Consider the following 14,007-nt stretch of genomic DNA (forward strand, 5'->3'; position numbering starts at 1 on the left):
AAATAGAGAAGATAATGAACATGAAATATATTTTTTTTAAAGGGAATGGAATGAGGAGATACTGAAATGGAGAGGTTTAGTTAATACAAGGGTTAAGACATAGAAGAGAGGCTGAAAGAGAGGAGGGATGTTGGAATGGAGGGGAGTGAGATGCAGGAGGGAAATAGGTGGAGAGAGCGAGGGAAGATGAAAACGAGAGAAATTTGAATGAGAAGTAGGATATAAGATGCGGGGTGGGGCTGAAAGAGAATGAAACAGAGCGAGGGTGGGCGACATATATAGAAATGGGCATGACTTGGAATAAGACATGGGCTGGGACTAAGGGCGGAAGTCTCTTTCCAAAGTAAAGGGGACCCGGGGCTGGAAGATTTGACAATCAAAATAAGAAAGAAAAGGAAAAAAAGGTTATCACCCATAAAATTAAGGTCATCTCTTCCCAAGTACATGTTTTATTTCGATTTTGAATGATGTATTTCTATCCATCATAAAAGGCCAAAAGTAGTAGGGGAGACATTAATTTTTATTTGATATTGTGCCCCCCCCCCACTATTTTGGGTAGGGGGACGCGTCCCCGCTTGGATTTCCGCCCATAGCTGGGAGGATCCTGAGAGACTCAAGATGGAAGGGAGTAGAATAATTGAATAGAATGCGACAGGATGAGGGGAGGAAACAATATAGCAACATAATTATAGAAAGAATGAATAAGCTATGGGGGTGAGAAAAACTGAAAAAGATAGAGAAATGGAGAAGGGAGTGGACTCAGAGAGGAATGCAAATGGGATCCTATGAATGTGAGGGGGGATCTAGATGATCTAAATAAGACTATTTTTAATTCAATAATAGGGGTGGTGACCATAGGCGGCGGAGCAGAGGATTATATTTTGTGTTTGGGGGGGGGGGCGCAACAATAGCCGTCCCCCCAAACCGGCACAAAAGATATTCCTTTGCTCCGCCGCCAATGGTGGTGACCCCAAAGCCTCTATTTTTATTCAAACACTTTCTTTCTTTTCTCTTGAGTTCATCTTTATCCCATTTCCTACACTTTTTTATTCTTACTTTTTACAACATGACAAATGGTGGCAGTTACCCATGTCCCCTCCCAATGTGGCGCCACCTTTTCTTTTTGTGTATTCTTTTCGACGATCATAATTGTAGTAGACAAATTTTACTTTCTTTTTAAAATACACACATCCCCAAAGGTGTAGATATAATCGAACATCAGACGGCCAAGGCAAACATCCTACTCTGGAAATGGGCATGATGAGCTGCTTGAATTTGCTGCCGAATGTCTTGATATTTCGATCCTGCAATGTTGACGCGCCATTGTCCGGTATCGTGCAGAATGAGACCTCGCGGATCGCTGCATGCCAACCACAATGCTGGAGAACTGTTACAATGGTCTGGTGACGAGTTCAGAGATCTAGACTTGAATCGGATAATCCAAAATTCAGTTTTGCTTAAAAATAATTTTATCTGATGATCAATATGGTTTCACGTAAGTTCAAATACTCCTTTATAGGCCTATTTCCTAAATATTGCCTTAAGTTGAGGGTACCAATTATTATCCTCACTGTTTCAAGTTCGACATGGCGCCAATGATGTCTTGGGATGTGGTATAGATTTGCCAATCAAATTAATCAACCCATATCATTATTTTATACCTTACATTAGAGATATATGAAAGATGTCAAGTTTGTCATTCGGTGATTGATCATTAATGATATTTAGATGAGAAAACTATGGTGACGTTTCGTTTATTAAAATTGTGTTGCTCTACTTGCATCATTACGCTATGAGATACGTGTTAAGATATTCACAATGACCTTATTTGATAACACTAAGCTTCACTCCTGTGTAATCTGTATGTTCGTTATATTCTATTTCTTTGAAAGAATGTAAATGTTAATGACCAAGTTCCTTATCCTATTCAATATGGACAAAGCGACAGGTGTTTGGCATTTCACAATAGCATTTCACAAGCAAATTGGACACAAAGTGAACGATCATTGGCTTGCTTTGTTGTAAGATTCTAACCATGCATGTTCACATTCTTGATTCATTGAATCTTTGTCTGTTGTAGATTACTTGACGTTCCCAGACAAACCATGAGAGTAATTTCCATTCGGGGATGATGAATATTCTGCAAATTTGTTGTATCGTGGACAGAAAATGCCAATTAAAAGTGGAGGAGGAGGAGGAGAAGGCGGTAAAGAGGAGGGAGAGGGTGAATTAAAAGAAGGGGAAAGGCCAAAATACTGAGAAAAATAGACTAAGTAGAATTCGAAAATTAAAGGCAAACGAGGAGATGAAGAAAGAGAAGAAGAAGAATTCTGTAGAAGGATTATTTCTATTCGGGATTTCGTTTTATTTCATCTTAAGCATTACTATCGTATATCATTGTATTGTTTTATTAAGATTTGTAAACTTAATCCTTATACTGTTATCCATTTCATACCAAATGGAGTTTGTTTGATCACAAAAGATCCAAAATATGATCTAGACCTTAGTTTCAACACAATTTAGAAATTATATGATTCTCCACTCTTTCCCTTTATCACAAATTATCGAAACCACTCATTCACCATTTTGTGCCATTTCGTTTGAACTCATTGTTTATCTACTTCAGATAATTTGAAGAGGATTTAGATGCGTGAAAGCAATTGAAAGCACGCAAGGATTTAAATACCATAAAATCCTAACAAACAATTACTTTAGGAATTAGGTGAATGCTTTCAGGCATTGATTAAAAACTGTTTAGAGACTTCAAGACTCTATGACTTTGACAGTAAATATGGGTCAAAATGCTCATAACAATAATTAATGGCTTGAAGTATTATTGTGTAATTAACACTTCCTGCAAGTGTAAAAAGATTCATTGGATTAATGAATAGCCGTTCATGAAGTTATGATTTTGTAACGACTGCCATTTCTCCCACTTAGATGCTTTCATTATTCAAAGCCCTCAGCTTTATCAATTTATGCAATGCTAAGGGAATTTTTGAATGGTTGAATAATGCAATTAAAATTAGATTTTATATAGCCGGGGATATTTTATTCTCGATTGCCCATATACTGCCATATACTTGCCCATATACTGCCAAGTCATTACGTGTATTAAACAAATATTATTATCTGCCATGATCTGAAATCACAGGTGGTTATGTTCCCATTATAAGATCGCTTGGTACTGGTAGAAGGAGTTGCATAGAGGGGTTGTTTATTTAAAGCCATTTATAGAACCTTTGAATTTTCCTTATTTTGATAGATTTGACCAAGGGATATAAGAAACTGTATTTATAATACATAAACCATTCCAATTCCCCAACAGGAATATTGACCCTTGTACTGCTACTGCATGTTTTTATTGACGTATTAATAGATTTCTTATTAACTGATTAGCATAGCCCTGAGAAGCAGGGATGCTGACAGAAGCACCCCAAAAATTGCCGTACGTGAGGATGCTGCGGTATTATTCCCGGGGCGGTCGAATGTATTGCTATACACATGCGTGACTAAATTATTTCCAAACACCCCCCGAACTAGATTTTGCAAAATAACCCCCAAACTAGTTTTTCGCGGGCTTCATTTACACATTTTGGCCCCTAATTTTGTCTCCAGAATATATGACCCCGGGGGAAAAGTTTGGGGGAAAAACATACCCATACCCATATTGACCATTGACTACTTTTTCAAAACCACCCCTTTTTTTGAAAATCGATGTTTTTAAATATCCTTAACGAGTGCACGCGCAGCCAGTGTGTCCTCCGGGTTATTTTGTGTACAGCACCCCAGGTATTTTGCAAGATGCATGTAAAAATATAATCAAAACGACCTTTATTTCGTAATGAAACCTTTTCTTATTATCATTTTGCTTTACAAGTTTCTCGGGACCCATTTGATCTCCATTTTTGTTGTTGTTTTTGTCTTTTTTTTGCTTTTCAAATTTACTTCAGCACCCCACTCAAAAATCGTTCTTAGGGCCCTGCTGATTAAATTGATTTTCTTTTGATTTTTTTTGCAGGGATTTCTGCATTTTATTCATAAATCAACAAATGAAAATAGAATGATACAATAACAATGATATAAATGAGAATATATTGTGTGACAATCGAAAATATAAATAATGAATAAGGCTGAAAAATACATAAATGAAGCTTGTAAAATAGTAAAGTGGGTAAAAATGCAGGGACCAGCTATAATAAGCAGGTAACTGCTTGAAACGCATACATTCGTAATTCCGAAGCTTCGTTATTTCGAAGGTTCGACATTCTGAAGGTTCGTTATTCCGAAGATTCGTATTTCCGAAGGTTCGTAATTCCGAAGGTTCATTAGTCCGAAAACGAAATGAGGTTCGTAATTCCGAAGGTTCGTTAGTCCGAAAACTAAATTATTAACGAACCTTATTTCGTTTTCGGACGAACGAACCTTCGGAACAACGAACCTTATTTCGTTTTCGGATTAAAGAACCTTCGGAACAACGAACCTCATTTCGTTTTCGGATTAACGAACCTTCGGAACATCGAACCTTATTTCGTATCGGATTATCGAACCTTCGGAATAACGCCACAAATGTTCGGATTAACGAACCCTTTTACGTTTTCGGATTAACGAACATCGAGGTATAGGCAATTTACGTGTTTCGGAATTACGAACCTTCGGAATAAATTACGAAGTGTAACCGCTTGAAACAATAGCAACCATGAGGGAGAGCTACATGGGAACCGTAATAGGTAAAAAATAGAATTCGATAAAATGATGTCACAAAAGAGAAATTTGAAATGATTTAAAATGACTAAAGAAGGATTGCTTTTTTAAAGGCTCGGCACCTATTTTGGATATCACTCACGGTGTATGTCAGAGTGTGTTTTCGACGAGGGCAGGGCCGCGGGTCGATCGGGTGGGGGTGTATCATGACCTAAACGCTAAATGATTTGCGTTATAGTAAAATTGGAGTCAGTCATAGTTTCATGACTAATTATAAACTCTTTCCCACAAGAGTTTTGTACAAAATCAATTTCAGTAGGCCTATCAATATAATCTGTTTCAGCTCAATCGCCTCGGTCTCTCACAAAATCATCGTATATCCAGCAAGCACGCATCAGAAGTAAAATCAATGTTGATTTTAACAGTTGAAGGCTTGATCAATCAACATAAGTTTTAAGATGAGGATGCAAAACCTTTGTTTCCCTCTCCTATCCTTTAAACAAAAATCTGCTCTCCTGTTTTGTCAAGGCTTGAAAATTATCGGGGAAGACTATATAGTAGCGCAGGTGCGGTGCGGCACTAGGATGTTTTATTTGCTAGGGGGGGAGATGTGTTATACATTATGTGATATCGTATTTTTTTCTCCCTTGAATCTTTTTTTTTCTTCAATGCTTTCAAAATCATAGGGGCAGTCAACTTCACCAAGATGAGGCATTGCCCCTGTTGTTGCGGGATCCTCATTCTGATCGATTTGAAATGTAATCAGCATGTATGTCGTCCTTGTGAACGTTCCATTTCATTGCCAATAATATATAGTTTCTAAAATGCCATTCTCATTATTTTGATGCTGATTTATGAAAACATACATGAGGGGGGTGCGTGAATACAATACATTAATGATATTTCCAAACGTTGTTGGACAACTATTCATTTTGTTTGGGATCTCTTGTCTCATTAAATGTAAAGCTCCTATTCTGTAATGGGAGTTCATGATTTCTACTGAAAACTTAATATTTGCATTGTCATGTTACGTTGCTATAGGCAACGCCAGTTTTACGTCATACACAGTTTGCCGACCCTTTTCACCTTTGTTCAGATTATAAAAACAAAATAATTATAATTCAACAAAAGAGAATGAGGGTTATTATCATTACAGGGTGATGAAACAATAATAATTGGCGTCTGACGTGCTAGCCTAGTAGTGGTGGTGGTGATGATGATGATGATGATGATGATGATGGTGATGATGATGATAGTGCTATTGATGATCATGATGTTGATGATTTTATATAATCATGATTACAATCATCACTTATTTACCATTGTGACTATACTTGATGTATGATCACTATCATCAATATACCACCATCACCATCACCAATGTATAATGATATCTTGCCTATAGTCACATGTTTCTTCATCTCCTAATTACAAAATGTAAACAAACCAAGCGAACATTAATTTTGTTTGAATAAGGACTTTCGTTTGGCTCTATTGATAGAAGGTAAAATGGTTTCAGGCAAGGGTATAGAATTTCTGTGTTGAAATCTTAGTCAATATCAAATAACATAAAATTTCGAAATGGAACCTTTTTATGAAATTGACACTGATAACATAATTATCTTTTCTTTTATTCACAGTAACGTTGCTGTTTGCCATTTCTACCGCAATAGCAGTTGCCATTTCAGTCAGTCTTTTCATCTTTATTTGTTGTTGCATGCGAGCTCGGAGGACACAGCGACGACAGAAACGTCGAGAAAAACTAGAGCGAGCTCTGGCCGTCACACCCTTGAGATCGGACTTCTTCAAGAAAGGAGACGAAGATTACCCGAAGACAATCCAAGTGCCTCGACAGGATCCGGTCGATGATAGCCCTTTCAGTGATGTACCGACCGATGATCAGGGGATTGAAGCGACTGACCAGGCTGATTGTGATAACTACGGACGCTCCCAGTCATGGGCGCCGATGACCTCGACGAACTTGATTGCAGTAGATCCTCAAAGAAGACAGACTTTGGCCGTGGTTTCACTCTCTCCTTCTTCTTCTGATTCATCACTGGCTTCGTGCAGCTCAGAGAATGACCTTGAACAGCTCGGGCGTGATTCCGAGTGGACAGTTTACCAAGGAGGCAACGAAAAGCCGGTTGTAAACTTTTCTCTATATCACTCGACACAGGACCGTACTCTCTTCGTCTGCCTCAAGTCTGTTTCTGGATTGGCGAGGAAATACTACCCAGGATGCACTTCGTTTCTCAAGGTCAGCCTCCTGCCAAAGTACAGAGATGGATTTCGCACAGAGATGGTCCGTAAATCGCTGAATCCTCATTTCAATGAATCCTTCCAGTTCTGTAAGTTGACTCCCGCAGAGGTCCAAGGCAGCTTCCTGAAGATTAAACTGTATGTGAGGGAGAAGTGGAACAGGAAGGATCGCTTTAGTGGAGAGGTCTTTGCGGAGTGCCATCAACTTCTAACAAAGAGCGACAGCCTTCTAGAATTTCAGAGGACATTCAGTGTGAAAAGAACCAAGCTTCCGAAGAAAAATCTTAAAAGGGTAAGTTTAACATGACTCAAGGGGATGGTTGAAGCATATGGGTCAAAATAATAGTAGTCTTATATAGAATGTGGCCCTGAGCTGCAGCGATGAAAAATACTCATATTTCGTAAGTTGGTGAGGAAGTTAATACCCCTTCCAAACTGCTCCGATCTCTCGTATTGAAAGGTGATAAACACTTTAACCGTTGCCTTTTTTTTGGGGGGGGGGGGTGAAAAGATGTAATTGGGAACAGATATGTATAGGGGCTGTGGTTATAGTTATTATATACATATTTTATTTGTCGATGTGAGTTCCACTTCTCATCCAAGTTCATAAACCAGTCAAGGAAAACATAAACATACCATTAACATCTATCGACAATAATGTTCTACCAAATATTATCACTTCGAAACTGATGTCCAGCTTCATTTTCCCAAGATTGATTCACTTCATACTATACCAGCCCTCACTTCCATGCATGAAACAGATGAGATCTAAATCCACATCAGAAGCTACATCCAATCGGCCATACCTTGGAGATCTCTTTGTAGCCTTACAATATCAACCTCAAGCAGATCGATTGAAGGTGATGGTGAGGAAGGCTGAGAATCTATTGGTTGACAGCGTCCTTCCTGGTTCTGGAGGTGAGTTTAGGATTTTGGGCGGGTGTGCAGGCGCGTAGCCATGGGGCAGTGGGATGTTGCCCCCAAACGCCCCCTCTCAAAAAAAAAGAGAACGAGGAGAAGCGAAGGGAGAAAAGGTGCTTTTTCATCATTTTTTCAGCAGTACAAAATTTTACACGAAATATCATATCTATCGAATTTGACACATCAATTTTTTTTCTCTGTGAAAGGAACAACTTTTCATATTCCTTATTTTTTTCGCAGGAGCTGGGAACTGTCATTCTTCAACTTGCCTGCACATATCTACCATCTTCTCCGTTTTGCGCTGTTTATTTCGATGTCAATAATGTTTCTGCATACCACCTAATGAGTTCAAGAAACAACGGGTCTCCCTTTTTCCTAAATTCGATAAATCACAAAAGTTTCTGCACTCTGCCAAATAAAGGGGAATCTTTTCACAATATTTCGCACTCAGAATGGTTCCTCGTAACTCACCTTTTTAATCATAGGAAAGTAAATTGAATATATGTGCATCCTGTTTAAACATAAATGAAACATCCGAATGTAACTATCTTAAATTTCAAATCAAATCAAACTTTAATTTTCAGATATCTACGTCACTGTGCGCCTGATGAAGCATGGTGAGATAGTAGATGAATACAGCACTCAACGTCGTTCTGGAACCAGTCCTATCTGGAACCAACCATTCCTCTTCCATCCTAAACAAGATGAGATCGAACAACATTCCATCCTCCTTGCCATCAACCGTGGTCGACGACTAGCAACCGACGTGATGGTGGGGAAGATTGAAATCGGAAGGCAGTTCGGAGAGACGGGCGTGGCGCATTGGACGGAGATGCTGCAACCACGGGGATTGGAGGTCGCTAAGTGGCATCGAATCAAGCCACCTTTCAGTTAAGAGTAATCAGGATTTCAAATCTAGTTTGGTAGTTGTAACAAATTGCCCTTTTGAAGGATAAACTATTCTGATTCGGTTCAGAGGAACTTTAAGACCTGCAAGACAACGTTGTCATAGAATGCCGCCATTCGTTACTTGCTTCAATTATTGTGGAGTCTGATAGCAAAGAAAACTCTTTTGGGGTTATTGAAAGGCATTATTTGGACATTGAATATGTTAATGCTGATTTTCTGTTTTGCACGACCATGACGACGATAAAGTGGTACAAATATCTCATCACTATTTGACGCCATGCGTCAGAGCTCGTATACAAAACTGTAACAGTTTTCTATAATCTCGCAATTACTTTATTGTTAATGATGTATTACGATATAATACGGTGTATATAGAAATACAGGCTCATATAATGTGGATTGTGAAATAACATTAAAACAAGCCATGATTAAAGCAGAGAAGTACGTGAATATTATAACATTACTTTCACCACATTTTTTTTCTCATTCATAACTTCATAATGATCAATAGACTTTATTGCATACAAGAACATCTACAGTGAGGTAAAGTACTTATACCATATTGCACATCACGATTTAGACTTTTAGCGGACCTCACGAAAATTACAATCATTTGCGCGATAACGGATGACACCCACCCGCCCAGATGGGAAGAAGAGCGAAAGGAGTGAAGACAACTAGTGAATGAATGGAAAGGAGGGCGACAAAAATATATATTTCTAAGGAAGATCTACTTTTGCTTGGACGGACATGGCCCTGTGAAATGGGGGTGTTGGTTTCCCTTTAGTGGTGCTGCGTGTATCATTTTCCTCAGGCAGCACCCCCTGGAATTCTGGTAGCTGTGACGAAAACCTTCATTTACTAGTAACACTTTTTTTTCTTGTCAATGTTCTCGGGACCAAAATAACCTTTATTTAGTATTGAAACTTGATTCTTCCTTGTCAAATTTCTTGAGACAGATCTTCATGTTTTCGCTTGTCAAATCAGCACCCTTGTAAAAAAAATCGTTTTCAGTGCCATGTAGACAGTCCTCTTTTTCTGTACCTCTATCATAAATGACACCTCAAAATTGCAAACAATTACTCTCACAAGAAAATCGTATTATATCAACACGTTTCAACCAACATATGACAATAGGTCAGTTCTCCCCATCTCTAATATCTTACCATTTATAGTGAGTTATTATCTTTTTCTTTACGCTTGAATCCAACCCCCCCCCCCACATTCCAGAAGGGGGGCATAAGGGCCATTGTCTCACAGATAAGAACTGTGAATGATTTTATACTTATTCCAGAAATACTTATTTTTGTACTGTCGATTTTTCCTTTGCAGGTATATTCAATAGAGAATAACGTAAATTATTCGACATCTACTGTAGATATCTCATTATTAATACACACATACATGCACACATCAAGTAGAGGGCAAGATTTGCAAAACAATTATATCATGGTAGATGAGGTACTAGGATGAAGTATTTCATTTCGAAATGAATTATATATATGTATGTATAGATCATAAATTATGTATATAATATGTATACATCATACTTTTAGGGATCACTTCTATAGTAGGCCTATGTATCGTTCTCTTACGACAGTAAGAGAACATGGATGGAGCGTTGTGGCCCAGTGGATTAGTCTTCTGATTTTTAAACAGAGGGTCGTGGGTTCAAATCCCAGCCATGGCGTAATTTCCTTCGGCAAGAAATTTATCCACATCTTGGTGCACTCAACCCAGGTGAGGTAAATGGGTACCTGGCAGGAATTTATTCCTTGAAATGCCACCACGCTGTAAAAGCCTGCAGAGCTAAAGCCAGGGTAATATATCACATTGGGACGCATTTGGCAGTGATGTGCACTACATGAGCATGTTGGTATTATCCTTATTATATGTATATTTAAGCTGTTTGTAATCACTTGTATATTGTTTAATGTAACCAAAAAGTATATTACCTTAATGCCTTGACAAACCCAACATTTTTCTCGCTAGTAATTTCTTAAAAATGAATCTCAGAAAAATTGTATTTAATCAAATCTATGATAACTAGGTTTTCTATCAGTATTGGACAGCGATGTAGTATATCAGGGACAATACTAGATCACATTATACATACATGTAATACCCCCAACTAAGTCTGCATCCATACATAACCTGTTGTGAGTACTATCAGTCAAAAGTCAGAAATTTCAAATTGTTTTGTAGCATGCATAGAAATAGAATCGTGTTGTAAAAGATCTGATTTACCTCTCACATACCCACAAAATAAATATCATTCGATTTATTCATAAGATTTCTTGGTATTGGTTGTATTCTGTTTCAAAATTTAGAGGCCTAAGGGGGAAGGGGTGAGCTAGATTTGGTTCTGACATGGTTGCCACCACCGTATACTAACATAAACTTGATTTTTAAAGTATATCTTTATGACTCTATGGTCAAACAAATATGTACAGTGTACTTTGATACAATTTATTCTTGAAAGATTTCAAGCTACAAAAGACAATACAGAAAGTTTTCTCTCTCATCCCCTCTCCTTTCCCTTCTGTCTCCTCACTCCTTCACCCTGCCCTTGCCTATCTCCCCCTCTCTTTCCCTATCTTTCTACTTCTCTCTCTCCTATCTACTATCCCCCCCCCCCCTTCCATAAATATCTTATTCCTCTCTTTGATTTTTCATCATTTGCATATTTCAGTTTCAAAACACACTAAAAACATAAACACATCAATGGAGATCATTGAAAGTACATGCATTTGTGTTGGAAAGGGAAAGGTTGATCATTGTGGCAAGAATTAATAAAAGAGCGAGTAATCAGATGTAACACAAAATACAGCAAATGATGCCAAGCCATCCTTTCCTGCATTGTTATGTTGTGTGACATCTGAAATCTAACATTTCTCACGTCGCCACAATGTATCTTTTATGACAAGATACAGTACTTAAATAATGTCAATTGAATTAACCAGAGAGAGGATCTATGGAAGTATCTACTGTACATATAAGAATATTATAAGGGTCCGCCATCAAAAATCATGTAACTCTAATGATAATTGTGATACTATGACTTATGTCATAATTTGACTCAATGTCAAATTTATTTTCATCTCATCAATAAATAGACAAAAAGTATAAAAAGCATACATGAAAAAAACAAAGTCCCTTGATATGTGACTTACAGACCCCATGACTGCTGTTGAAATGCATCCACTTCCAACCAATTTTGTCATTTCCTCTGGTGTCTTGAATATGTAATATTACAGAAAATTTACAATTAATTCAATTTCTTGATCTAGTTTGACATGTTAAAGCTCAATAGCATTGCATGGTTAATAATGATAGCAATAATAACTGGATTCATTTACTGCTTTTTGTCACATGGTACAAAGTGCAACATAGAGAAGCCTGGAGGTGTGTCCATGCGGCCGAGCAAGACCAACAAAAGGTCTAGAAATTTAAAAAATATGCTCTCATTATTACACTCCTAGAAGATTCATCTCATACCATTTCATTTGTTACAATACATTCATCAAGAAAACTGATGAAAGATAGCCTGTTTAGAAAACTGTGGACTGAAATCCTTATTTAGACTGGATTTAGAATTGGCAGAACTTGTGAGAATAGTACTGGATATATCAATAGAATCATAATTGTATGCTGATAATGATGAAGAAGAATGCTGCTGCTTTTTGAAATATAGTACTTAAAGATTGTTGCAGTAACAATCTGCTGCAAAAATGTATTTTGTTTAGTCTCTCAAAAATCAAATGGAATTCACCTTCATTTGTTCACATCTATGTGTGCAAACTCAATGGCCAAGATGAATATCTCTCAATCACTTGTCTTTGTCAAAGCATATACATGATACTAGTCATTTTGTCTGTTCACTATTCAACTTAAGAAGGAAATTTTCAACAGTATTTTATTGCTTTTATCTTCTTACTGACTCGATAAAAAAATCACTATTCCATAACATTTCAGAGGGCCTACCAAAACTCTAATACTTTCTCAATGCCTTGAATCATAATCAAAGGACTGAAACTCCAGCCTCTCATATCACAAACCAAGTAATTTTCAGTCTGATCTCTGAATTTCATTGCTAAAAACGATTGAGTGATCACATTTGAAATTGAGTGATCACATTTGAAATTGAGTATTAAGAAACAACCTTCACACAGCAAGAACCTAGACCTGGTAACATAACACTACACATTAAATTTGCTTTCGGTCAATCACATTCCATGATTTCAGAAGCTTATACCATGTTATTGCAGGATTGTTTTATGAAACATGGGCCTCATCATCGCTGAGTTCACAAAGTGGCATAAAGTCCCAAAATCATGTGAAAAGTCAATTTTATGTTTCTTTCAGTTTTAGTATTCTCTAGCTGTGATCGATCATTTCAACGAAATTTAGAACTCAGTTTTCTCTAATTAATTTGAAAATCAAAGTGAAACAGCGACACTAGCATCAAAATCCTTTGTAAAAAAGTCCATTAAGTGGCACACAGGTGCACTCCATTTCCACACACAAAACACTTGTGTTTTCATCACTGCTACGTCAAGATTTGATAAATTTTTATCATGGAATGCAGCAGTAGATACCTGGCTCTTGGTTTGTGCATTCTTCATTCTGTTAAACTTCACAATCATATAGCAACAACCTCACAATCATATAGGAACGGGTAGTTGAATATGTAAAAATCTTTATTCGCGTTTATCTTGAAAAGTGATTTCGTGCATCAACAGTCGCTTGTGCCACTTTGTGGAATCGGCGACGTCACGCGACAGCCATTTAGCATCTACTTTGATTATCATAATCATAATTCATCCTTCATAAATCTTTTTTTTTTCTTTTTATCTCTCTCATCATAGTCTTATTATGATGAGATGATATGACTTGAGTATGTTCTTCCAGGGGTGAGGGGTTTATACAATTGCTCCTAAATGTGAGTGACTGTAATATGACAAGCCATCTATGATTTCTAATGATTTTAAAGGGATGCTCCCGGCCTGAAATATTTATAGCAATATAGAGAGTAAAATTCACACATAAAAATGCTGAAAATTTCATCAAAATTGGACAACCAATGAAGTTATTGAATTTTAAACATTTGTATTATTCCGGTGAAACAGTTCTAGGCATGTCATCAGGGATATTCATTAGGTGGGCTGATGACGTCACATTCCCACTTTCCTCTTTCTTATGTTATTACATGAA

The 14,007-nt window shown here is 37.4% G+C and overlaps 1 protein-coding gene across 2 annotated transcripts; it reads left to right on the forward strand.

The window, feature by feature from the left end:
• Positions 1-1,310: 1,310 nt before the first annotated feature.
• On the forward strand, positions 1,311-9,669 carry LOC121416046 (synaptotagmin-5-like). 2 transcript variants are annotated; one of them, XM_041609485.1, is made up of 4 exons: positions 1,311-1,495; positions 6,345-7,255; positions 7,701-7,881; positions 8,469-9,669. In XM_041609485.1, exons 1-4 carry the CDS (start codon positions 1,477-1,479, stop codon positions 8,777-8,779), a joined length of 1,422 nt encoding a protein of 473 aa, XP_041465419.1. In that variant the 5' UTR covers positions 1,311-1,476; the 3' UTR covers positions 8,780-9,669. The 2 variants fall into 2 exon arrangements, with proteins under 2 accessions (XP_041465419.1, XP_041465420.1); XM_041609486.1 differs by having other exon boundaries at positions 7,725-7,881.
• Positions 9,670-14,007: the final 4,338 nt, after the last annotated feature.

Source organism: Lytechinus variegatus, chromosome 5 (assembly GCF_018143015.1).
Source record: "Lytechinus variegatus isolate NC3 chromosome 5, Lvar_3.0, whole genome shotgun sequence".
NCBI classification, from domain to species: domain Eukaryota; kingdom Metazoa; phylum Echinodermata; class Echinoidea; order Temnopleuroida; family Toxopneustidae; genus Lytechinus; species Lytechinus variegatus.